The 24,856-nt window shown below is 37.0% G+C and overlaps 1 protein-coding gene across 1 annotated transcript in view; it reads right to left on the bottom strand.

The window, feature by feature from the left end:
• The window catches only part of ROR2 (receptor tyrosine kinase like orphan receptor 2), a 50,808-nt gene that overhangs the window by 15,763 nt on the left and 10,189 nt on the right, over nt 1-24,856 (bottom strand). Inside the window, exons 2-3 of the mRNA XM_040090986.1 lie at nt 18,861-19,148; nt 17,740-17,770 (exon numbers count right to left, since the gene is read on the bottom strand). Of these exons, the coding sequence (XP_039946920.1) occupies nt 17,740-17,770; nt 18,861-19,148 (319 nt within the window). The remainder of the gene's footprint in view (nt 1-17,739; nt 17,771-18,860; nt 19,149-24,856) is intronic.

The raw sequence follows: 24,856 nt of genomic DNA on the forward strand, positions 1-24,856 counted from the left end.
TCTCTAGATGGAGGTCATGCAACTATTCCATAAGATAGCTATCTGCTCTAGAAATACATAAAGAGATTTCTAGATGTCCTGGAAAAAAACATAATGGACATCACTACCCCCACCCTCTCATTAAGCATTACTTTGATTTCACATATGACACAGAAAAGACAGCAAACAAAATGCTACAGAAGAAAACATATTGACAAGAAATATGCTTTTCTTCATGGAAAATTTAAAATGGGGAAAGAATACATCTCAGCACAATACACTACATGCTATCTCTGTAACACTACCTATTGTTTGCAACTGTCACAGCTGAACAGACCGGAGAGCTTATGTAACAAAAAAGTCATAGTAAAAGAAAGGCAACCATGGAAACTCTGTTTAATACTAAAATCACCTTCTGAAGCACCTAAATCTGATGAGCGTTTTCAGTATGCATTTAGTGCCTCTGAGAGCACAGTAAGTGCAGACCTTGTCGTTTTCCTCAGAAACAGAGAAAACATGTGAAACTCTAAGAGGTTTTAGCAAGGATTCACAAAGGGAATTATGACAGCAGAACTAAGAGATATTAATTTGCTAGTGAGACACCTTTATTATGATTGCATACCACAGGTTTTACTTAGAAAGACAGCAGAAACTTCTAAGTGAAAACTATTTTCCTGAAAATAGAAGAGACAAAACACTGTGCACCAGCCATAGAAAGAAACTAAGAAATTCTTCAGAAAATTCAGAAAGAGTAAGTCTTTCAATTGACCCCGTTGAAAAAAAAAATCTCATTTAATAACACCCTACCAACCTACCCTAGCAATTATATGGACAGACATATTATCAGCCTACATACCAAAGTAAACAACTTAAGCCAATCCATAGATTATAACAGGTATTCCAAAGGTTAGCTTTTAAAAGGTAGTAGAAACTTTGTTACAGAAGTTTCCCACAAGCAAATTAAATGTAATTAAAATTTCCTATAAATTTTCCCACAACAAATAAACCTGAAGCTTTCACCTTCTTCCATGTTGTCCAGGGATTAAGGAGCTTGTAATCAAGAACTGTTAAATAGTGAGAATGTTAGCTCTCCCCATTACATTCTATTACAAGTGGCATGGCAAAGCAAGGACAAATGCACAGAAAACCACGGACTGTGATAGATGAAGGAAAGGACTAATTACTTATGTCAGATTATTCGCTATTCTTTGAGAAATACAACATTTGGTATACAGTCACTCTTCTTGTTGGGATGTCTCAGGATTTTTAATAGGTACAACTTGATAAATGATGTCAGAAGCTGTGTAAAGAGAATAATCATGATGGACAGTAAGATCAGAGGGAAAAGGACAGGCATCATATTTCAGATTATGAGTTCACATCCTGTGGCTTCTTCATAAATATAAATCACAGAAATTAAATTACTTGCAATACTAAAAAGAATTAAGGAATAAAGAGTTTATGTTTAATCAAAGAGAGGCAAAACTGTCTGACTGGGAAGGGCATTATAAAGGACTCCAGTAAAAAAATAAGGTATTTCTGGATTTTTACGTATATATATGTGTATATTTATATGCACACACATATACACATACATACACACATATATATATATTCAAGTTTTGTTTATACTGAATCTCAAAATCAGGACATCTTATAATGCTGCACTACAGTCCTCATAATTTGTTACCCTTACTCCTGACATATCATTTGATATCATAGTGGTGGGGAGTAAAGTTTATTCACAAGAAGATTACTTTTCAATGGTTAAAACGATTTTACATGCCCAAATATTTCCTCCCTCAACAGCCACAGATGAGATCTGAGAGAAGAGAAATGTACTACCCTTGTCATATGCCATATCACATCTATAAGATTTGCCTCCTGTCAAAAACATATTGAATATATATTAATGTTACCACAGAAAAATACTTGGTACCTTCTGGACAAGTTTGTATATTTGCATTCAGAGAAAATATCAAATATAACACTCAATTTCTTGTTGCAACATGAAGTAAAATTTGTCAAGAAATGCTGTCTTTAATAGCTACAATGGGCTTTAAAACTGCTTGTTCTCATAGGCCTCAGAGATCATCAATGGAAGTTGTGCATAGATCATCAATGGAAGTTTTACTACTGACATTCAGTGCAAGAGAACTGGGGTATAAATATTTGATGGAGAAAAAGAACACACTTTTTTTTTAGAAGGTATGGTTTGTACTATTTCTATCCATTGAAGGGGCGGGCTTATGCCAGGTGCTTCTGACATCACCCATTAACACAGGGCAGAAATTCAGTAACACAAACAGGTTTTTGGTTACAGCAAAGTTTTGAAAACCCAGGTGTACAGGAAAACCTCAAAAAAACCCCAAACCCATAAACCATAAAACACCCCAAACTCCACACATGCACATTTGCGTCCTTCCTGCTGAAGCTAAGAAACTAATAGGTGGCAGGGACAACTTGACCGCTACATCGGGCCTTTGCCTGAATGGAGGCTACCGTGCACCCACATCATGGGAGAAGGGTACAGGCTTCCTGCCCTACCTGTATCCATTCTCTGAACAAACAGTTTCATCCTCTGACCAAAGGCTTCTGCAAATAACCCACCCTTCCAGCACTTAAAATCATTGTTTGCACAATGATTTCAAAGATCTTCACCTGTGTCTAAAGATCAGTGCTCCCGGGATATCAGGAAATCCATACTGACATACTTAACTCCTCAAAGAGAGACTTAGAATACTATGACAGTAAAACTTTTTCTTCACACTAAAGTAATGTAAGAAATACTATCAGAAAAGAAAGAGAGTCTAGTGTCAAAAAAAAAACAAAACAAAACAAAAAAACCCACACCAACAAAACCAAAAAAAACCTAACAGGCAGAAGAATTTGTATAAATAGTCATAGCTCAGTTGAAGTTAATGGGCCTACGACAATTTACACTCACAATGGATATGGCCCGTGACTTCTGCTACCAGGTGCTTATCGAGGGTAACAACAGACCCAGAAAGCAAGATTTCCTTACATTTAGCACACAACATGGACAAATATTTCCTGCATTTTATCTGAAACGTAGTACACCACAGAATCCCTTAAAGAATTTACTGAAAGTTCCAATTACTGAACAGAACAACTGTGTTGTATTTGACTTGAATCTACTAGTTACTAAAAATACAGCGTGAACTGAAACTCCATATTCAATGCCTAAGATCAGTAAAAAATAACAGTTGATCTTTATTCTACTGGTTCTATTAGATTATGGATTTGTTCATACTAATCATAGCATCTGAGAGAGCATTTTAAGCCAGCTAATAGATAAACCAACACATTAAATTAAAACACAGCTACAAACGGACCTAGTGTTTGTGACAAACTAAAGAGAAGACATTTGTTTGTCAAAGAGCAACTTGTAAACTTTACAACAACCTAATATGTAGGCTACTGAAAATATTGCCAAAATGGATTATGAAATCACTGTTTTTAAATACAAAACTCAGTCTCCAGAACTCAGACCAAATAATGTTTTAAACATATATTCTAATGTTACTGTGGAAGGAAGACTCTTACTACTAAATATTTAAAAATCATTTAAAGACAAAAAAGTGAGAGAACACCAACAGGGTTTAATTATAGGCCTTCACTGACTCATGACCCAAATTGGTCTCCTCGGTAGGCACAGCCTTAAGCGTGCGCCAGCACTCTTAGCTGAGCTGTGTCCTTGATAAAGGATACTACAATCAATTATTTAAGTGGATAAAACCAAAGGAAATAGGTGTTTCCTTCTTTTCACACATTCATCCACCGTTGCTCCTATAAAATGAAAATAAAATGAAAAACTGCCCTCACAGGCAAACATACGCAAGAGAAAGAAGCACAAAAAACTGTGGCAGGTTTTTCATTAGATAACACTGCATGCTGCTATGGTTTCTTGGTATCATATTGAAGTATTTATTATTGCTTTGCGTCTTTAGAAAAGTTTTCAGAGTACCAAAAAATGTTGAAGTTCACAAGTACAGTACATACAGAAGTACAGACATTGGTGGCAGGGTTGCTTTTACTACAATAACCTGGGTAAAACAGTCAAGGAAGCAAAACTAAACAAGGATGTCAATGTTCTGAACTTCCGTAAGAAACAGAGGATTGTCCCTACCTGTGTAACCAGCCACAATCCTCTTGATTAACACATGTAACTTCAAACAGATGATCTAATATTCTGCCAACAACATTCTAACTTCTGCCTACAAACTCTATCTTTCAGTTTACTCAAAGAACATTTATGTAAATTCTCGTTCTGCTTTCATAGGTGATAGCACGTTGGGATGAAATTTTGAAATCACATGAGTCAGCTGGCAATCCAGGGAAGGCTGTTTTGCTGAATGTCAGATGCTTTTAACAGAAACATTTCTGTTACAACCATGGTTAGCGAAAAGTTGAAAAGAAAAACCTTCAGAGAACTAACTTCAACATACGGGAACACGAACCTGGCCATGCAGCATTCCAGCTTCTCACTCACCAAAGAAGCCATTATGAGCCTTCTCACCCACCCCTTTTTTTCAAGTCATGTTATCCCCCTCAGTGACTGTCTAATATGACTGTCTAATAAATTGTGTTTCTCTGACAACTTCGAGGAAAGTGAGCAGGGCAAACAGGCTCTCTGAAGAGCCTCTAACAAGCAGCTCCCTCTTCCACCTGCTGACAGAGGAAAGCTAAATTCTTAGCTGTTATCCATCCTCATCCTGCCATGCCACCCTGAAGTGGGCAAGTACACAGAGGTCAGCTCCAAAAAGGTCTTAGAAGAGTTCACTAGCTGAAAATGTCATTATAACTGCTGCTTATATCAGACAGCAAGTAAAACTGGCAGGGACCATCCTGGGCAGCTCAGAGAGGGCTCCAGCAATGGGGTTGCTCGTGCCTTGGGGTCAGTACAGGGGGCCAGGCAGTCCCACCTGGGTGGCTGGGCTTCAGCAAAGGAGGAATGTGACCAGGGGCAGAGCTAAGAGATCATGTCAGCTACCAGGGAAGAGGGGAAAGCCACAGAGGAGGATTAAATAATTTTGACAGCTGCAGTGCTTAGGGATGGGGGAAGGGATATCTGGCCTCACCAAGAGCACTGGGTACTAGGGTCCCTTCTCACCCTGTGAATGGGTGACAGAAGGGCAGCCCACCTCCCACCAGGCTACTCTGACCTTGTCTAGTGTGATCCTCACCTCACTCTCTAAATGCCAACAGAGATAAACTCAGTATGGTAATCTTTTTCTTTGATGAAATCCTTTAAATTTTCAGGTAGACATTAATGCATTGTAATTTAACTACAGAAGCAGAGTTTATGCACAAATAGGATTTTTTTACTATAGTTGAATTGATTTAAATCCACTGACAGAATTTGATATATATGCCAGGAAGACAGGTAAAAAGCAGAAAGTCTTGAGAGAAAAGACTGTGAAAATATTGGCTGAAAATTCAAGTCAAAAAATCCAAAGAGAAGGGGAGGTTAAAAAAAGGACAAAAGAATAATTTAAAACAAAAAAAATGAAATACTATGTAAGTGTCTTTCCATTTTGGTTTGTTGGGGTTTTTTTGGTTTTTTTAAGAATTAAAGATGTTTTAACTGACCATGGTTTTAAAAATGTGATCATTTCTGGTAGAATATGAGCAAATTAAAAAGTAAAAATACCTGTACTGGCATGTTTTTTGCATTTTTGTCCCTTTTTCCTTCTTCTTTCTTCTTTTTTTTTTTTTTTTTTTAAACAGAACAAAGGTGGCTTTTCTGTCTCAGTTACCACAGAGATTATACATCTGACAACAGGGAGCTTTGTAAAACACCTAGAAATTATCATAGTTTTGTAAAACAGCTAGAAATTATCACAGCATCAGCTGAAAATCTGCTGCATAATTATATGTAGAAGTGTGCATCTTCAAAGTCTTTTGCAGAACAAGTCTTTTTATTAAAACTACAGAAATATCAAGTATTTACTAACATATAATACTGAAGTGTCAGTTTTCCAGTCTTAAGGAAAAATTAGCATATTCCATCTACTTGAAAAACTCGACACTATCTAAATTACGTCTTTAAAAACATCTAAATGACAATATAAAATATTTGTTAGTTTCTCTGCTATTTTTTATGGATGCAATATGAAATAAATCTACGCAATATTGCAGAAAGTTAGAGGTTGTGAATACTTCCCAATATTACAGACAATTATCATAGCTTCTCTTGGATAGGGCTTATTTGAGATGAATTTTTCCACAGTCCAAAGAAAATTTTTGCCCTTTTTTTGCTTACTTTTAAGGAAATTGTCAGATGTTTCAAAAAATATGGCCAGGGAATTTTTTATTATTTAATTTATCTTTCAAGAAAAAACAAATTAGAACCCCAAACACAACCATTACTAGTAGAAGGAGCAGCCACTTGGTTGTGATGCTATCATATTGTCTTGCTATTGAGCAGACACATGAACCTTTGTCTGTTTCCAAGAAACACTGCCTGAATTTGTCCAGCCTTTATGTAATTTCCACCTTAATGCACCCATCAGCCCAGTCAACAAGAGTGCACCTGATATTCTCCAAATACTGTGTCTGCAGCAGGCTTTGCACCCATGTGTGACAAAACAAACCTGCCTGGCACCCATGGTTATCTCCTGAGGTTAACTGAAGCACTGGCGTGAGGAGTTTACGGAGGGCTCAGGATGACAGGGACTGCAGAAGCGGGATGAAGAGGCAGGGCAGGGATGCATATGGTGCCTAACACCAGGGGAGCACACGTCTCCCTCAAACCAGGAGCAAAACCTAGTAATTTTTGTGTCTCAACATTTCTTTCTGTCAGTGGATGAGTAAGGATGTGTCTCCCCTTCTGTACTGGAGACAGCAGTCTGTTATTAGTGTTATCTGCTTGTCATCTGTCTCCAGCAGCCGAGGTCTGGCCATCATGGCTAAGGAATCCAAAATTCATCAAATAATTTTGGTGTGTTGTCATAATTTCACATAATAGGCTTATTGTTTTTTTCCAAATTAGGAAAATTAGCTTTTCCTCCATAGGAAATTCTATGTCAGTTTCCATCAAGGCCTCTAGAGTCCTCAAAAATTAAAAATAAACAGACACTTCTACTTCAGCCACTGCATGAGGGTGGAAATGAACCAACTTCGGCTCTGTAGCTTCCTTTTTCTTGGGGCTGGGGTACGAGCACCCTGAATCACCCAAAACTGCTGAGAGGCTGGGGTGTTCATCCAACCTTGATGTAATCCCAAAGGTAACTTCCCTTTACATTTCTTCCTTTGGACTTAAAATTACTTGCTGAATATTTGTTTGAAATACTGAATAGACTCCTTGCTTATTTTTCTTTTTTTTTTTTTTTTCCCTGTGTATAACCAATTAATTCCTGACTGCCACATTTCTCCATTTAAATCTTTCCACAATGTAATAGTGGATGCTGGCTGCATTGTTCCACAGGCGAAATAGCTCACATTCCAAAGTCAGAACTAATTTATTTTCAGATGTCACACATATGATGCTATGCAAGCATCATTAGCTTGATATTCCATGAGTAGCAACTGTACCAACACCACAGCTCTGTAAATTAATGGAATCGTGTTTAACATTAATAAACTGTTCACAAATCAAAACATGTCGCAAACTAAATTAGGAAAAGAAATGCTTTCTCAAGTTTAATATTTCAGCATTCAGTTCTTAATGCTTAAAAACTGAGATCCCATATATACTGATATATCTATCAGTCTGAAGCACGGATTATATAAAGGTACAATGATCACCCACACCACACTCTTGATGGAGCGTCTGAATTCTGGAACTACTGATTCTGTGTTCCTTTTTTTCTTTTCTCTCCATTCCTCAACTTGGTAAAAAAATATATATGCAGCTAAACTTCGTTACACACTGAGGTTGTCTTTTCTATATAATTACCAAGTGCAGTATGAAAATGCTACTTTGCAGCTATCTACAAATGAGTATCACCACAGCAGCTTCAAACTGAAAAGTGACTACAGCTTCAGCTCTGTAACATGGCACACCTACAGCTCTAAGATCACCTCATGGCACACCTTAGCTCTAAGATTCAAATTCCTGCATAATTTAGCAGATATTTGAGCTGAGAGTATGTTTTTTATGCAGTGTAGCATTTTATGGTTGGACTCAAGGAACTTAAGGGTCTTTTCCTACTTTAATGATTCTGTGGCTGGGAAGTAGCAGCTCAGGGTGAGTCAGCAGTGTGTGCCCAGGCAGCCAGGAGGGCAAACCCCATCCCAGGCTGCACCAGACACAGCAGCACCAGCTGTGGTTGGGATCATCCTGCTGGGTTCAGCCGCAGTGCTGCCTCGCCCTTAGTCCTGTGGGCAGTGCTGGGCCCCACAGGTTGAGAAGGGTGGGAAGGTCCTTGAATGATCCAAAGAAGGACAATAGAGCTGGTGGAAGGGCTGGAAGCAATATAACACGAGGAGTGGCTGAGGATTTTGGACTTGGTTGCTTTTGGAGAGAAGGAGGCTGACCAGTGACCTCACTGTTCTCTATGGCTTTCTGAGAAGGGCAGGAGGAGAGGAAAGTGCTGATCTCTTCTCCTCAGAGTTCAGCTAGAGTACAGTGAGAATGGTTCAAAGTTGCATCAGGGGAGGTTCTGAACAGACATTAGGAAACATTTCCTTAGCAAGAGGGTAGTCAAACTTAAACAGGCTCCCTAAAGAGGTGGTTAATGCCCTGTGCCTGTCAGTGCCTTAAAAGGAGGCATTTGAACAATGGTCTTAATAATGGGCTTCAACTTCTGTCAACCCATGGAGTGATCAAGAAGCTGGAATAAATGACCACTATAGGTCCCTACCAACTGGAGCTACTATATTGTATTGTCCTGTAATGCATTATATTTTATTGTATTGTATTTTATTCTGTTCTTTGTGTTTACTCCTCTACTAGTTATTTAGCTATATAGAACTACTTTATTGTGATTAGGCAGGAAGAAAAAAGGAGGTTTGTCAACATAATTTTGCAAAACTCAGTCATATAAACGTATAATAATTTCTGTATGCAGGTCAACCTGCTGAACTTAGGAGACATTTCCCAACTTGAAGGAAAGTATGGTGAAGCAGGAGAAAAAATGCTTTCTGGCATGCAAATTGAACTGCTGGGAGAACTTGGGGTGGGTGGAATTACATGTATGTGTGTGAATAAATGTTTTTAAAAACAAGGATTCTGTGATATAAAACTGTGTCCCATCTAAAGTAATCCTTTGCCTCCACTGTGTCATTATAGGAGTGAACAAAATGAGAAATTGGATGCTTAAGATTAGACTTTTTGAGTAGTATGAGAAATTGCTGATGACCCATGCTTCTTGCAGCCCTACTTTTAGAGTAGTATTACCTCAAATACTTCAGATTTTAGATTTAACAAAGCAGTACCAACTTAAAAGAGCAGATTTCCTTACTGAATTTTCTTTCTTCTCAAAAAACAATTCCTTTCATCACTGTTAATACTATTTAGTTTTGAATAGAATTGTTCAAATATTACTGGTTCATACCATCTGTTTCTCAAGTACACTAGATTAGTTGCATCTAGTATTTTTGGCTCTTTCAAGCTGAAATAGAGAATATAATAATACGAAAGTAGGGAAAATATAACCATAAAGCCATAAAAATTTAAAAGATGATTTATGGTGTGGTGTTCCAGCATTATCTCATTTTGTTAAATTACCTACTTTTCATTAGAATAGTGTTCCTTTATCTTTGTGCCTAATTACAACATTCACGCTTTCCTTGTACGCACTTAGAGGCGATTCAGCATTCTAAGGAACTCTAATTAAACTCAATGTGGCATCAAATGCCTACAGGAAGTCTCAGGGACATATAACTGTCCTTTTGTAAGACACACAATAAGTACTTTGAAAGCCATTTAAGCTACAGAACAAATGAGAGCAGGGGTAAGAAGGGGGGGAAGAAGTAAAATCTAAACACACTAAAGATTGCTAGTTATATCAGGGATGTCCTACAGCTGCACTAGGCTACTTGCCAAAAGCCCAAGGGCCATTACTACTTTGAATATCAATTTACATATACCTTTAAAGGGAATAACAAGTCTTACTTTGCTTGCAACTTCTTTGGTAGTTCAATACAAACTGTTTCTCTGAGCTGCTAAAACCTAAGCACCTGCTGCTGATCTGGAACTTGCTGGAAAGAGGGCGTGTGGGGGTCACATATTTACAATGAGCTGTAAACGGGCTCTTTGCCACGTGTTGCACAGCTCATGAGCAGCACCTTACAGCTCACCTGATATGACAGCCTAGGCTTTCTGGGCTATCAGAAACCTAGCCACTGCTCTGAAGAGTAGGAAGCAAGCTCTTCCAGCACGCAGGCTGTGAGTGAATTCTCATCCACAGAAAACCTCAACTCAACATAAAATTTTATACAGAAAAATCAACTCAACAATATAAATATTCATATACAAGCAAAAGGTCTACATTTTGAAAAAAATAACTCTAAAGAAAGAAAATGTTTGTGTTGTTGGGTGTAGTGCATGCTTGTAGCCCTACATATAATGAATTACATTCAGTACAATGTGTAATCCAACCCATTTAAAGGTATCTTGATAGTACTGCTAATAACAAGTGGGCAAGGGCTTCCTACCTTTAACCCTAAGTTAGGTCAACTGTAAGAAATGTAACTAAACACTACTTCTTCCAAAAGTATTTAGAAAGCTTGCCCAACTACAGGCCAAGTTCTGTAGGGTTGCTTTTTTGTCTTTGCCACCAGTCCCTCTCAGTAAAGCAGTGCATCTGCATTACATTTTAATTTACACAAAGGCATTTGATTTATACAATAGCAAAAAGAAGGAAGATTTATTTATAATCACCTGTGCATATGCTTGGCTTCCTTTTGTTTTTTGGGGGGTTCTGAACAACATGGGTTGGTGAGCATAACAGATTGAAACAAATTATCATCCTTTTTCCTCCCTACATACTCCCTGTAAACTTCTTTCTTCAGTTCTTCCCTTCCTCTAACAGAAAAGAAAAAACCCTATCACCTGTAATAGTTTCCCCAGATAACATCACTGGAATACAGACACATGTCTACTCCAATATGATTTGTATATTAATTTAAATACACACCTTCTTTTTAAAATTCATCAACTTTGTAAGCACAATGAATTTCTACTTCTATCAGTAAATAATATAAAATGCATTAGATTGTTCATCATTATTTACTTGTGATTAGAAAGCATTTAAGTGGAAGATTAAAGCTGAAGAAATAATATCATATGGAAAGAAGTTGTTATCTGGTGCAGTGCAAAGCAACCCAAAAGAGTATTTCTACTGCTCTTTAACTCTGCCTTGAATTATACATGTTCTAGGGTTAAGATGGGGGGCGGGGGGTGGGGTGGGGGGGGAGGAAGTTTTTTTTTTTTTTAATGCATGAGTAACATTAAGATAAAAATTTCAGGTTTTATTGACTGTCAGCTTCCGATGAATACACCCTACATCTCTGGGCAGAACAGAGTATAAGTTTTAGTTATATGTTAATTTGCGATGTCATAAACTTCTGAGCCTTTCTGGGCTGTATTCTACATAACTAGAGGAAAAACTGAAAAATTGCACTCAAAAATAGATAAGAGAGAAAAAAAATAGTGCAACCCTGGTTTTAGTTCCGTCCTTCCTCCAAATTTCCTGTCTTGGCCTGAAGGACTGTCAAAGGACATTTAAAATTATGAAGTCAAAAGCAGATCTGAAACGGTGGATCAAAATCCCCTCAAAGGAGCCCCAAACCCACAGGAGGGTGAAATACAGCCTCCCTCTCAGCCTTGAAAGAAAAGGAAGGAAAAGCCCCTGACACACAGGGGCTAGGAGGGAATTGCAGCATGTTTCAGCCAGATCCCCAAACTGGATTGCCAGGGAGTCAGGAAATCTGCCAAGACAAACACATGCTGTTTAATGTAGACCAGCCCAAGATAATCTGTGCCTCAGTTCCTCACTCATAAAACAGGAAAACATTCCATGCTTTATGGGGAGAAGAACGTACCTGAAACATTTTGATCCCATAGTAGAAGAAGGAAAAAAATTCCCAAAATCTACCATCTCCATTTGATGGACAAAACATGAAGAGACAAAGGTTAAACAACTTGCTGCAATCACACACAGAGACAGGAGTACAGTCAGAAATTAAATCCAGACCTCTGAAATTACAGTCCAGTGTTTTAATCACAAAATTCTTTTATTTTCCTTGATTAAAACAGGAAATGAAAACACAAGCATGAGCTTATTCTGTAACTTAACATATTACCACAAGCACCTTAAAAAAATATACATAGTTCAAATATGGTTGTCTCATCCACATGAATATTTTGATGAAACAAAAGACATGCATGTCATTCTGGAGGAAGCACGTCATCCAACACCTGGTCTTTATGGGCCTGAATAAACACTGTAACTTCTGAGTTGAAACAACCCTGTATTGTTTTAAAAACTATCTGTTTATGTGAATTTTATAATTATAAAAAATGTGTATAATTTACAAGATTAACAATGTTATGTGTGACTAAACTACATTGAGACCAAAGAAATTTGCCACACCACCTAAGGAAAGGAGGAAGATACAAGTGGTGCTGCTATTTGACAGTAAGGAAAGCATTCTTTTTTTTTAATGTGATGCTAGATACCTTTGGTTTTCCAGAAAGATTCACAAATACAAAACTATTTTCCCCCTCAGCTACTGTCTTTTACCTGGAAGACCCCAATCAGGGGCAGGGAAGTGGCCTGAGGGTGAAGTGCTCTGATGATCCACTGTTTTCTACCTTCCTTCCCAAGACCTTAGATTCTCTTTTCCATCTTGTACTTACATGAAGATTCATCACATGATGAAAATGAGTTTGTTTCCATCACAAAGATGTAAGAGCGCCCCTCACATCATGCAGGATTTTCTCTTCGGGGTCACAGAAAAGGTGCGCTTTGGGTTATGTTAAGTTGCCCAGGAACACAGCCTCCTCACTGGAGTTTTAACACAGTCATGTTACTGGTTTTAGACATTCTGTTTTCCACTGTTTGAAAGAACTGGGTTTTTTTCCGAACTACAATTGCTTCATCACTTTTCTTCAATGGACCGAATCTTAAAAAATTTACTATTGTCCCAAACTACAGGGGAAAATCAGGCATAAGAACATGCAAATTTATTCTGAATAATTAACACCTCAACAATTCTTCCAAAGTAATAATCATTTCTATCTGGTGGTACTATTACTTCTCACCTATTTCTCCTAAGCATCCAGCATAGAGGCATCAAAGGCCACAAACACATTAACTGATTTCAGCCAGAGTTCAATAAAACAGGGATTTCTCAAAGTTTCTTGGGAAGCCAAGTTCCTCCACAAAGGGCTCTGGAAGGAAATGTTCAGTTCCTGGCATCTTGGGCAGATTCAGAAAGGTCACGTAGGGAAAAAATGCAACAGTGACAACAGAGACATTTCCCATACACCTGCCATGACTGAGCGTAGAGGCATTACATTCTGCCTGCATTCTGTGTGCCTTCCTCACTTCACAAAGGCCTCATCAGATTTTCCAGAAGCCCTTAAGAGTCAACAAACTGAATATTCAAATATTAGCTGTCTTCCATCCCAAGCTCCCTTCAAGGTGGCACTACTAAGTTAAACTGCTTCAAAACAGGAATTTGCCCAATAGGTAAAGTTTAATCTATTTAACTCTTACCATACAATTAAAATATATATATATATTAGAGAACATGCAGTCTTTTAGAATTATGTTATCTTCTAAGAGCAACACTTCTAGAAGGAAAAACAACTGTTTCTGCCCTTCTGCTCTTAAGACTCCAAGATTTTAATGCCCATTGCTTTGTTTTAAATCACAGTAAAACAAACAAACAAACAATCACACACACACACATTCTCTGGGATTTGTAAAGCATACCTTTTATATTCACACACTTTTATCTTTCTGAACAGGTAGGATATATCTCTTTTGAGAGGCAAAACTAAAAACACTAATGATGCAAAAAGTGAAAGGATAATGCAGTGAGAGAAAGGATTGCAAAAGGGTTGTACCCTAATAAAACAACCCCCGAGTAGCACAGTCCTCTGGACTGCAAAGGTTAATCAGAAACTAATTTTTTGACAATTTTAAAATTTTATTTCCTTTGCAAATTAATCTGTATTATCTATTACTATTTTTGATGATTTTAATACTTTTGATAAATAGGATAGATTGTAATTCTCCATTTTTACAGAAAAATCCCTAGAAATCTTGACAGAAAATAAGGACATCTCCAAATAATCTGTAGTAATGTAAGACTATGTAGTTTAATCTTTAGATTTCTATGAAAACATCTCGATTTCATTACCTGAAGGTCAAGATGCTTTTTTTGCACTGTCTAGTCTGACTGCATAACACACATTTTGTCTCTGACAATCTTTAATTGCCAATTAATTCTAGGACTCTACAGCATGGACTGCATAAAAATACCTTGCTAGATGGTATCTACATAGGTAACATTTCTTATCCCTTAAAATTCATTAGGCGTAATTTTAAACCAAGTTACAATGGTTTTATGTTTCAGGTTTCCACTGAAGCATGTATTTTTTAAGCACTAATACCAGCAGCAATAGCTCTTGTGTGGCTCAGTGCAAGGCTGCACTGTGCAGACATTGAATGGAAAGAGTCCTTTGTTCCGTGAAAGCTCCTTCCAAGCAGTTAGGTATTCCTTTGCATTTTCCCACTCTTCTTCTTTTCTGTCTTACAAAACGACCTGCATGATTTTTATACAAAATATTCAGTTTTTAAAAAATCATGATCAGTTTCTGAAAATAGAATAATTATACCACCAAAACATGGCACTTTATTTGAAGGACTGATTTTTAAAAAAATTGAAATGCAATTAAGCATGCAAAGAGGCAAAGACCTCTAATCCCAGAAAGCTCCTGGGCCTCATATGATAAGACCCTCACGACTTCTCTCTAGACCTTTGACCTGACCTAGTTTTTCTGAAGTTTCAGGTTTCTCTTCAATCTACAGGATATTAAAAAAAAAAAAAAAACCTACCAGCAGTGTACTCTTCACTTTTTAATGGCAGGTTCAGAACAACGATGGCACACTACTGCTTCCAATACCAATGGTACAAGACCCATTGTGAAGTGTCATAATCCAGATAACAGGATTTTCTAATTTTTTTAGCTATTTCTTTATTTTAAATTAGCATTCCAAACCAGCAAAGGTTCCATAGCAAAGTGTTGAAAACCTAGGACAAACCAGGATGAAGGATGTCTTGGGAACCCTCATTGACTTCCACCTGAGGAAGTCACATACTCATTAATTCTTTTTTTCACTACATCAGTTGAAAGGTCCTATTTATGCTGGCTTTTGTGAAATATTAACAAGTTCATCTTCAGTACAGGAGAAGCACTTTGAAAATACTAGGGAAGCCACAAGAAATAAAATTAATTACTTGCTCTAGAGCAGAAGTGAATCAACGCAAAATCTGGTTCCCAGATTTATTAGTCTGACATAGGCCAGAAAAGAAAGGCCAAGGAGAATGTATCTCATGATAAGTAAGATGGACAAACTGGTGGCGACTGATAGGCAGAAAGATGAGCTATTCAGTGACTTCTTTGCCTCAGTGTTCACCGGAAGTCACCCTTTCCACACAAATCTTTGATCCTCTGCATGAGTATGGGGGAGTGAAGTCCCTCCCACTAAGTGAAGAGCAGGTTTCGGATCACTTGAAGAAGCCGAATAGCCCCAAGTCCATGGGACCTGATGAGATACATTCCAGAGTCCTGAGGGAACTGGTTGATGTTCTTGCCAAAACAATTTCATCATACTTGAAAAGTCAAAGTAGTCAAGCGAACTCCCTGCTGACTGAAAAAAAGAAACATCACTGCCATTTTTAAAAAGAGAAGAAAGGAAGATGTGTGGAATCACACATCACCAGACTGGCGAGCCTCACCTCTGTGCCTGGAAAAATCATGAAGCAGATCCTCCTAGAAGTTATCCCCCAGTATATAAAAGACAACAAATTGACCTAAGGCAGCCAGGACAGCTTTTACTAAGGGCTGTACCTGACCAGTTGGGTGTGTTTTTGTGACAGAGTGACAGCAACAGTCAGTAAGAGAAGAAAACTGCTATCATCTATCTAGACTTCTGTAGGCCTTGATTCCATCTTATGTGCCACCCTTATCTTCAAACTGGAGAGATCTGGACTATTCAGCAGATAGGGAAATGGCTGGATGGATGAAGCCAGAAAGTTGTGGTCTAAGGCTTTGTGTCCAGATGGAGGCCAGTGATGAGCAGTGTTCCTCAAGGCTTTCTCTCAGGATGGGTGCTCTACAATATCTTCATCAGTGACACAGACAGTGGGATCAAGTGCACCCTCAGCAAGTTTGCAGACGACACAAAGCTGAGAAGCGCCATTGGGACAACAGAGGGACAAATTTGAGAAACAGGTCCATGAGAACCTCATGAAGTTCTACAAATTCAAGTGTCAAGTGCTGCACCAGGGCTGGGAAAATCCCAGACATGAACAAAGACTGGGAGACCAAGTCACTGAAAACAGCCCTTTGAAGAACTTGGGGGTTCTTGTGGATGAAAAGCTGGACATGATCCAAGAGTTTGAGCTCTCTGCCCAGAAGGACAATTATATCCCAGGCTGCATCCAAATGGTGTGTCCAGCAGGGTGAGGCGGGGGATTCTGCCACTCTATATGGCCCTCATGAGACCCCATCTGAAATCTTGGGTCCAGCTCTGTGGTTCTCAACACAAGAAAGATGTGGACCACTTAGAGTGGATCCAGAAGAGACCATGAAGATGATCAGAGAGCTGAAGCACCGTAAAGACAGGCTGAGAGAGCTGGGGGTGTTAAGCCTGAAGATAGATAAGGTTTTGGGATGATTTCATTGCAGCCTTAAAAGGTTCTCATAAAAAGGAAGGAGGGGATTTTATACTGGTAGACAGTGGAGGACTAAGTGCAATGGCTTTAAACTGGAAAGGGGCAGGTTTAGATTAGATGTTAAAAAGAAATTCTTTACTCAGAGGGTGGTGGAGAGCTGTAACAGGCTGCCCTGAGAAGCTGTGGATACTTCACCCCTGGAAGTGTTTAGTGCTAGGCTGGATGTGACTTGGAACAACCCAATAAAGTGGAACTTGTCCCTGCCCATGGCAGAAGGGTTGGAACTGGGTGATTTTAAGGTCTCTTCTAATCCAGACCATTCTATGTTTCTCTTTTCCTCCTTATAACTGAATCAGCAAGTGAGCCCAGGTGTCTTGCAGAATCATCAAATCACCACTAAAGTCAAAATGACACTAACAAACAGAGGTTTTACCCAGCTACTCAATGACAGGATTCTAGTCTTGTTTTACCTTCAAGTAAACCTTGGCTCTTCAAGTTATAACAATATAGCAAGGGTAAATTTGCAACCACAGCAACCTAAGCATTTTACCCATTCATTTTTGACCGTTCTTCTAGCCCATACTTGCCCTGTAAACAATTACTGTTCCAACATGATTTTGTGGTAATTTCCTAGCTCAAAACATCAAATAAGCCAGCAGAAGTCACTCAAGAATAGTCAGCCAAATCAAAACCCACTGTAACACAATGCCTAAAAATGCCTCTGTCGAAAAAGATTGCATCCATTCTGTGAGTTTTTGATCAAATTAGATACTTTTAGCAAGAACACTGTGGTTGCAGGCAGTGTTTACTGAGTTTATGAGCAAAATTCTGACAGAACAAAAGTAGTCAGAGCACATTAATTTTCCAGAGAGTACTTACTGAAGATTGTGATTTGGACTGTTTGTTGGACCTGCAAACATAAAACAAACAAGTATTGATTACAAGTTTAGCTCAAGGACAACATAATAAAAAAAGTCAATAGCAATCTAAAAGAATTGTCTCTTTAAGGAAGGTTTATGTCAGGATTCAAACAAAACTCTCTGCATTCCTGAACATAATTATAAATATATTGTTATTTTCCAAGCCACAAATAAAAATCACATGAATCTACTGTCTGCTCCAGCAGCAACTTGAATGGACTTAAGTTTTTTTCATAAAATATTTTCCACCATAAAAACACAGGCAGTTAGACAAGGTGTTATCTTGACTCATTGCTTACCTTTTTTTTTATCTTTTAATAAGCCCCAACTGAGCCTTACTATCAGAATTTAGGATGTGGCAAGGGGATGATAACTTTTGTCACAGCAGGAAAAAGCTCAATACTCAGCACTTCAATACTCCGTCACTACAAACTAAACTGTGGAATTAATTATTTACATTACAAAATTTAAAAAAAAATAGAAAAATGCATCTAGAATTTTTTCTCCCATCTCTCCACAGGCAAGCTAAATGAAAGGTTGGCTTCCAGACTAGATTATTAAATCTCCAAAATGCAATATAAGCACTTATTGAAAGGTGTGGTGTACCTTCAAATGCAAAGGACAGAATTTGAGTCCACACTTCACACAGCAGTACAGAACTGATGTTCACAAGGATGGGCCCAGAACTATGAATATCACACAGAAAATGACTGCTCATCAGCTTTTGCTCTTTTTTTTTTTTTTTTTCTCCACAGTGAGTTTAGCAGCAGAGTAAAAACTCCAGGCAATGAAATATTACCTTTTTGCCCTTTTTACTGGCACTTCTTTAATTTTTTTTTTTTTTCCACTGCGTATTTACAGACCTTTACATCTGTATTTACTTTCTTTTATTACCACTACAGGGGCATCAAGTTCAACTGAGAAGTCCTGTGCTGGGAGAGAGGCCCCAGGCACTGACTTTATTTTCTTCTGTGTTGAGAATTTTTTTTTAAAACGTTAAATTCATTTCTCATTATACTATGGTTAAAACTAATACCTAGTCTATAAAGTAGTCTGTAGTCATAAAAGCCAGGAACTCACCAAGCCTGACAAACAAAACTCCTGTTGCAGTTATTGTCTTCATCCCATTGGAAGCCACACACTGGTAGTATCCTGTGTCTGTGGTATCCAGATCCTGGATTCTCAGACGTGAACCATAATCTGTTTTTCTGATGATGATCCGTCTTGGCTCCTGAACCACTGGAGCATCATTTTTTAGCCATCTGACATTCGGAGATGGATTTCCTGCTACCTTGCAATGGAGGATTGCTGTTTGCCCCTGGACTACAGTGATATTGTTTACTGGTTCCAAGAAGGTCAGGAAATAACCTAAGAGAATAAAAGGTCATAAAAAATGAAACTTTACTTAGGTTGAGGTAAAAGCCTGCTCAAAGGTACTTTTGTAAGAGAGAACCTTGAAAACAATTTCAGTTTTCTTTCAAGCTCAAAAAAAGCAATTCACTACCCTAAGAAAACTATAGCACCACACTCCAATTTATGTTTCATTGCTGACGTCACATTTGTGTGCAGATTTGAAGGTCAATCAGGAATTGATACCATTACACTCCTAACTGCCTATTTGGACACCTGTTTTGAAGCATCTACATCTAACATGCTAAAATACTAACATCCTAACATACATCTAATGCTGTTCTGTTCTAACAGCAAAATACACTCTTGTCCCCATAAAAGAATAATCCCAGTTGTAGCCATATTGGAATATCATGGTGATTTTACCACATAATCTTCTTAGATGATCACATATTTTTCTCAAAAAATCTGTAACTGGAAAAGTTACTTCTAGATATTAATTTGACTTGTTAGCTACTCAACAAACACTTAAAATTAGACTGATTTGGACAGGTTTATAATAAGTTTTAAAGATGATATGTCTCATATTCAATTTAATGAAAAAAGTCTCAATTGCAGAAGTAACCTGTGAGAGGACCCATAAGCTGATTATAGACTGCCATTTTTTACACCAAGTCAAAATATATGGTCAAGGAAATGTCCACATAGATACTGTGTAATAACGTTTTGTAGTTATTTCGTAAGTAAAAACTACAAGCCCTAATTAGTGGTTTGTTGAAAGCAAAGGGTTTGTCAAGAAGGATGTATTTGTCATCTCAAGGATGATAAAAAAAGAGAGAATTGATGGAAGAACACTGTCAAAACCTGACAATCAAATCTTTTGTAGGTTATTATTTATAAATTTAATTTGGTGTTAGGAGTCCTGCAACTGATACATAGCACACACTGAAAGCTTGACAACATGTAATCCCACTGAAACAATAATGTTCTTATATTACCTTAGAAAACAGGTAAGAAAAGTATCTAGCTGTCATGCTAATATGTTTGTACCGGTGAATTTAGACCTTCTAGACATAAAGCACCAGGAACTCAAATTAATTATATTTTTATGGCAGCTGGATCCAAATATCAAATAAGTTTGTTAGATGCCCACATATGGGCATTTCCTATCAGTCAGATTATTTTGCAGTTGTTTAATTAAGAAATATCATATTACTGTACACGAATCAAACACCAGTAAAGAAATGGTCTACACCGACAGTCTAATTGCTGAAATACCTTAAGAAAATTGATGCTCTGCTTTGATTTATATTTGACAGGACCGTGAAAATCAGTTCCTCTATAATAGCTAAGTATAGCATTAGAGAAGGGAGCAATAGAAACATCAGAATATAATAAATGTACAAAGCCAGATATTGCTGGAAAACTGGGTTTTCCTGTGCAGTACATTGTTTTCTACCACTGGCCTTTCAAAAGAAATCCTGTTATAATGAATAATATGAAAATACAGTGTAGGCAAGTGCAAACTTAGTCTGTCACTAAATAGAAAATTAAATAAATCCGTGTACATAAAATCTCCATATAATACTGACATTTACAGGAAAATTATTTTATCCTTTTTGTCATAATATAATTAATTATTATTTATGTAATTTTATATTGGTTGTCCCTATTTTTAACTTAAAATCCTTAGCTGATATTCTGACGGAACACAAACCATATCTATTTTTGAATAACTTACATAAATGAGAGAAAAAGTATATTAATGCTTTCAGCAATGTTACACCACAACAATGTCATTTGTTATGGTTTCAAGTTACATTACATAGCTGAAAAAATAGAAATACTATGATGACATCCTGACAGGGAAAACAAACCAGTAAATTTACTTCTTGATGTAGTCAACAGAAGCCATTGATTAAAACTTCTACTTAACCCAAGATTTTACATACAAAAGCATTTCTAGCAGCATGAAAGAAAGCATGACCAGTTCTACCACAAGTTAGAAAAGGATTTTATACTGCTATTTCACTCACAGCTTGCTATTTAGAGACTTATTTCACTACTTTTTCATAACCTGTATGTAGTTTATTCTCATGAGTACTATTGAGATACTGGGCTACACCCACAGGGACACCACTTAGAAGAGAGAGAGGATACCTGATTGGGTAGTGGCTTGTCCCTGCCTCTAGGCCCTGCCCCCTGGGGAAAAAGGCCCGGGACGGGCGGAGCCTCGCTCTCTCTGGCACCAGCATCCACTCCACAGGGAAAGGACTCCAGAATAAAGGTGTTATATCCCACCCAGTGAGAGAAAGCAGGTTCTTTCCTTTTGCCATTGGCGGTCGTCTGGTCTCATAAAGAAATACCTCACACCCTGAACTGCACACTGTCTATATGCTGGTTTCATTTCCTCTTTGAGAAGTGATGTTTATGTACTCACTGATTCTGAAGTATTTGTATGACAGAGCGGACAGCCATTTTTTCAGCTGCTCTGTTATTTGGTGTCCACTTTAGATAACCCATAATTGAAATTCTTTCAAACAAAGTGGAAAATTTAACCAACCATGTTCTAAAGAATGCTTTCTTTATTTAATTTCTGTGGTAATAATCACTAGTTACTTTTTTGGTAATGTACGTCACACCACAAACACAGTGTGGATGCCAGTTTGATGGAATGCTTTGGGGATAAAATCATATTTTCCCAGGAAAAAATAGGATCTCAACAATGTGAAAAGCAATTTTTTTTCTAATGTAGTTCTTCTGTCTCAGTAAATCTTAATTTGGACAGGTACAAAGGGAAATGAAATGTGAAAATAGTAGAACTTATACTTAACTTGTGTCCTGTATTTTGTGTTAAGCACCAGTCACGCAGAATTTTTTTAAACTGGAACAGAATTGCTAATCTGTTTTAACACTAACAAAATTTTGAAACAGAAAAAAATACTCTCTATAAAATATTTTGTGCCTGTTACATATTGCCAAACTTGCACATATCCTGTTGTAAATGTCATATTATAAAGAATTGTATTTTATTTGGGAGGCAGGTAACAAATAGATTTTTTTTTTTTTTTTTTTTTTTTTTTTTTTTTTTTTTTTAATGCAAGCATAATGTCCAGAAATTTCCTGTGAAATTAATATTGTTATATACTGGGTTTTACACTCTGGCTTGCTTCCAAGGGTCATTGAAATTAAGGAAAATGCTCCCTTTGCCTTCAGTGATCTTTGGCATCTTCAGCTATATCAAAAGGAAAATCTATCTGGTAGATATTTCTGCATTTGCTGTAGGCAGCAATGCTGTAAATTAAATTTATCTTTCATTATGGTTTCTAACATAGTCTACAACCAATACTAGTATTTATTTTTCTTGAACAGATTATAAACTGTTCTGTCAAGAAGCTATGAGAGGACAATGCAACTTAATCTCTACATTATGTTTTGCTATCATATTCTATGTACTCTATGAATAACTTAGCTTCGGGAAATGATTTGACATGAATTCCAGCAAAACTCTTTCATATTTGGAAAAACTTTGTTAGGGTGCCAGTACTTCATATTTTTAAATGGAATAAATTTGATATAAATATATCAAACAGAATCCCACAGCAAATTAACATTAAGATGACAGGTCTATTATTCATGTTTTGGCAAGAATATAAAAATACGCTTTTCCAGTGTGTGTCAAATCATTGTCAAGATACGCACAAGAACAGATACTAAACTAAAAACCTACAGGGTGCAACTATTACTAAGACCTCATAAGCATATTATATTTCTTAGTTTTATTTACATTATTCTGGCACTTACATGTCCAAGTTATTGGCTTAAACCATATGTGTTATTCTTGGCATAAACACAATATAAAATTATTGCTCTGCTTTTGTTGTTTTAAGATCTTTACTGTGATTTTGAAGTTCATTCTAAAAAATAATTTAAAACTCCCTAGTTACTTTAGATCATGTAAATTCTAGCCTAATTGTTTTCAAGTTTTACTTCCTGTTCATTTTTTATTTTCACTTTTACACTTTTTTTAATAATGTTATTTCAAAAATAATTATGCATTCATAATTTTAAAATGAGCTTCAATATGGCAACCATGAATAGAACAAATAAAAAAAAAAAAATTAAAGCTCTTTTTATCTCAGAACTTCCAAGTCATTTACGAATATTGAAGTCTCATGAGATGGGATGATACCATCACCCTTATTTTCCAAAAGCAGAAAGTAGAGCAAGGGAAGTCTAAATGATTTGACAATTTGCACATGGACTAAGTATCAGTATCTATGATACTACAATGAGATTCACACCTTTCTGTATTCCCGAGATAATGATGCTCTGAGATAATAATCCACTTTTGCTCCTATCAAAGTGGATTCACCTTTCTTTCTGCGCTTCACAAGGAACACAAACCCTGAATAGTTTTTGAGAAAAAGGAAAATCTGATTCATAAATTGCTAGATACCTAAAGACACAACAGTCTTTTCAGACCAAGTGGTCTTAAAGACTAGGTATGTCTGAAAATATTTATTGTATACATGTTTTATCACTTGTTAGAATACTTATTTCTCCATAAGACACATATTTTTATTTAAATAACCTTGAGTAATTAAATTAATGATATTTCCATCATCAGCAAAGTCACATTTTCCCACAATAAGACATAATTTTTCACCTCGGATGGATACTTTAGCTTATGGAATGCTGAAGAAGACACCACTGTTCCAGAATTTACTATGCTATGAACACAGTACTAAGCATAAAGGGTTCACAAAATTGCAAGGTAATCTATAAAGACTATCCAAGATATGCAGAGTTTCCTAGGCTCACAAAAGAACTGGACTCTTATTAGAGATAATTTATGTGAAAGTTGATGAAATTCAAATAATGTCTTTCTAGAGGTGTGTGTAACAACACCACCATAAGTACATGAGTTTAGAGGACATGAATGACACCGTAACATCTTGGCAGGTGGTGGGAGTCCAATAAGGTGTGACTCCTTCCACAAGTAAATCAGAACTCCAAATAAACTGAGAAACATCATCCTACTGAGGAGGGTAGATTGAAGCCAAAGACTTGTGATTTCTTGCACAGAACATTTTCTTAAATAAAAAACAGTCTCCCCAGTTCTTCACACTCTGTTTTATTTAATCCAAATATGAAGATGAGTGATTTACGGTTTATTTGAGACAGGTTAGAAAATGGAAGGGATGTTGGCAGTCTCCCAAAATACATATGAGTAGTTAAGGAAACTACACTATTATATACTGCCACATATTTCCAGATGAAATGATACCTTTGCAGACTAATTTAATCCAATTTGCATCTCATCCTTCACCCTATTTTTGTATCTCAATGTACAAAAGTCCATCGAGAAACACATAAAATAAGTCTATTTGGTTCACATTCTCTTGAAATGGAACAAAGAATGAACAACCACCAATCCATGAATGAAACAATGTGCACATTCTCCTCACCTCTGAAACCAGTGGGTTTTCAGGACCAAGTGAGAATATGTTAGAGTTATTTGTGCAAAAGAGGAAGACACCAAGCGAGGCTTGCTTGAAAATAAGGTTGAGGAACCAATCATTTTTGCAAAGACTGTTTTGCCTGTTTTGAGTCTATTCTAAAATTAGATTTTTTTTTTTTTTAATGGGAGGTTACAAGCAAATCAGAATAACTAAAGAGGAAGGAAGGAAGGAAGGAAGGAAGGAAGGAAGGAAGGAAGGAAG

Source organism: Hirundo rustica, chromosome Z (assembly GCF_015227805.2).
Source record: "Hirundo rustica isolate bHirRus1 chromosome Z, bHirRus1.pri.v3, whole genome shotgun sequence".
Classification (NCBI taxonomy): domain Eukaryota; kingdom Metazoa; phylum Chordata; class Aves; order Passeriformes; family Hirundinidae; genus Hirundo; species Hirundo rustica.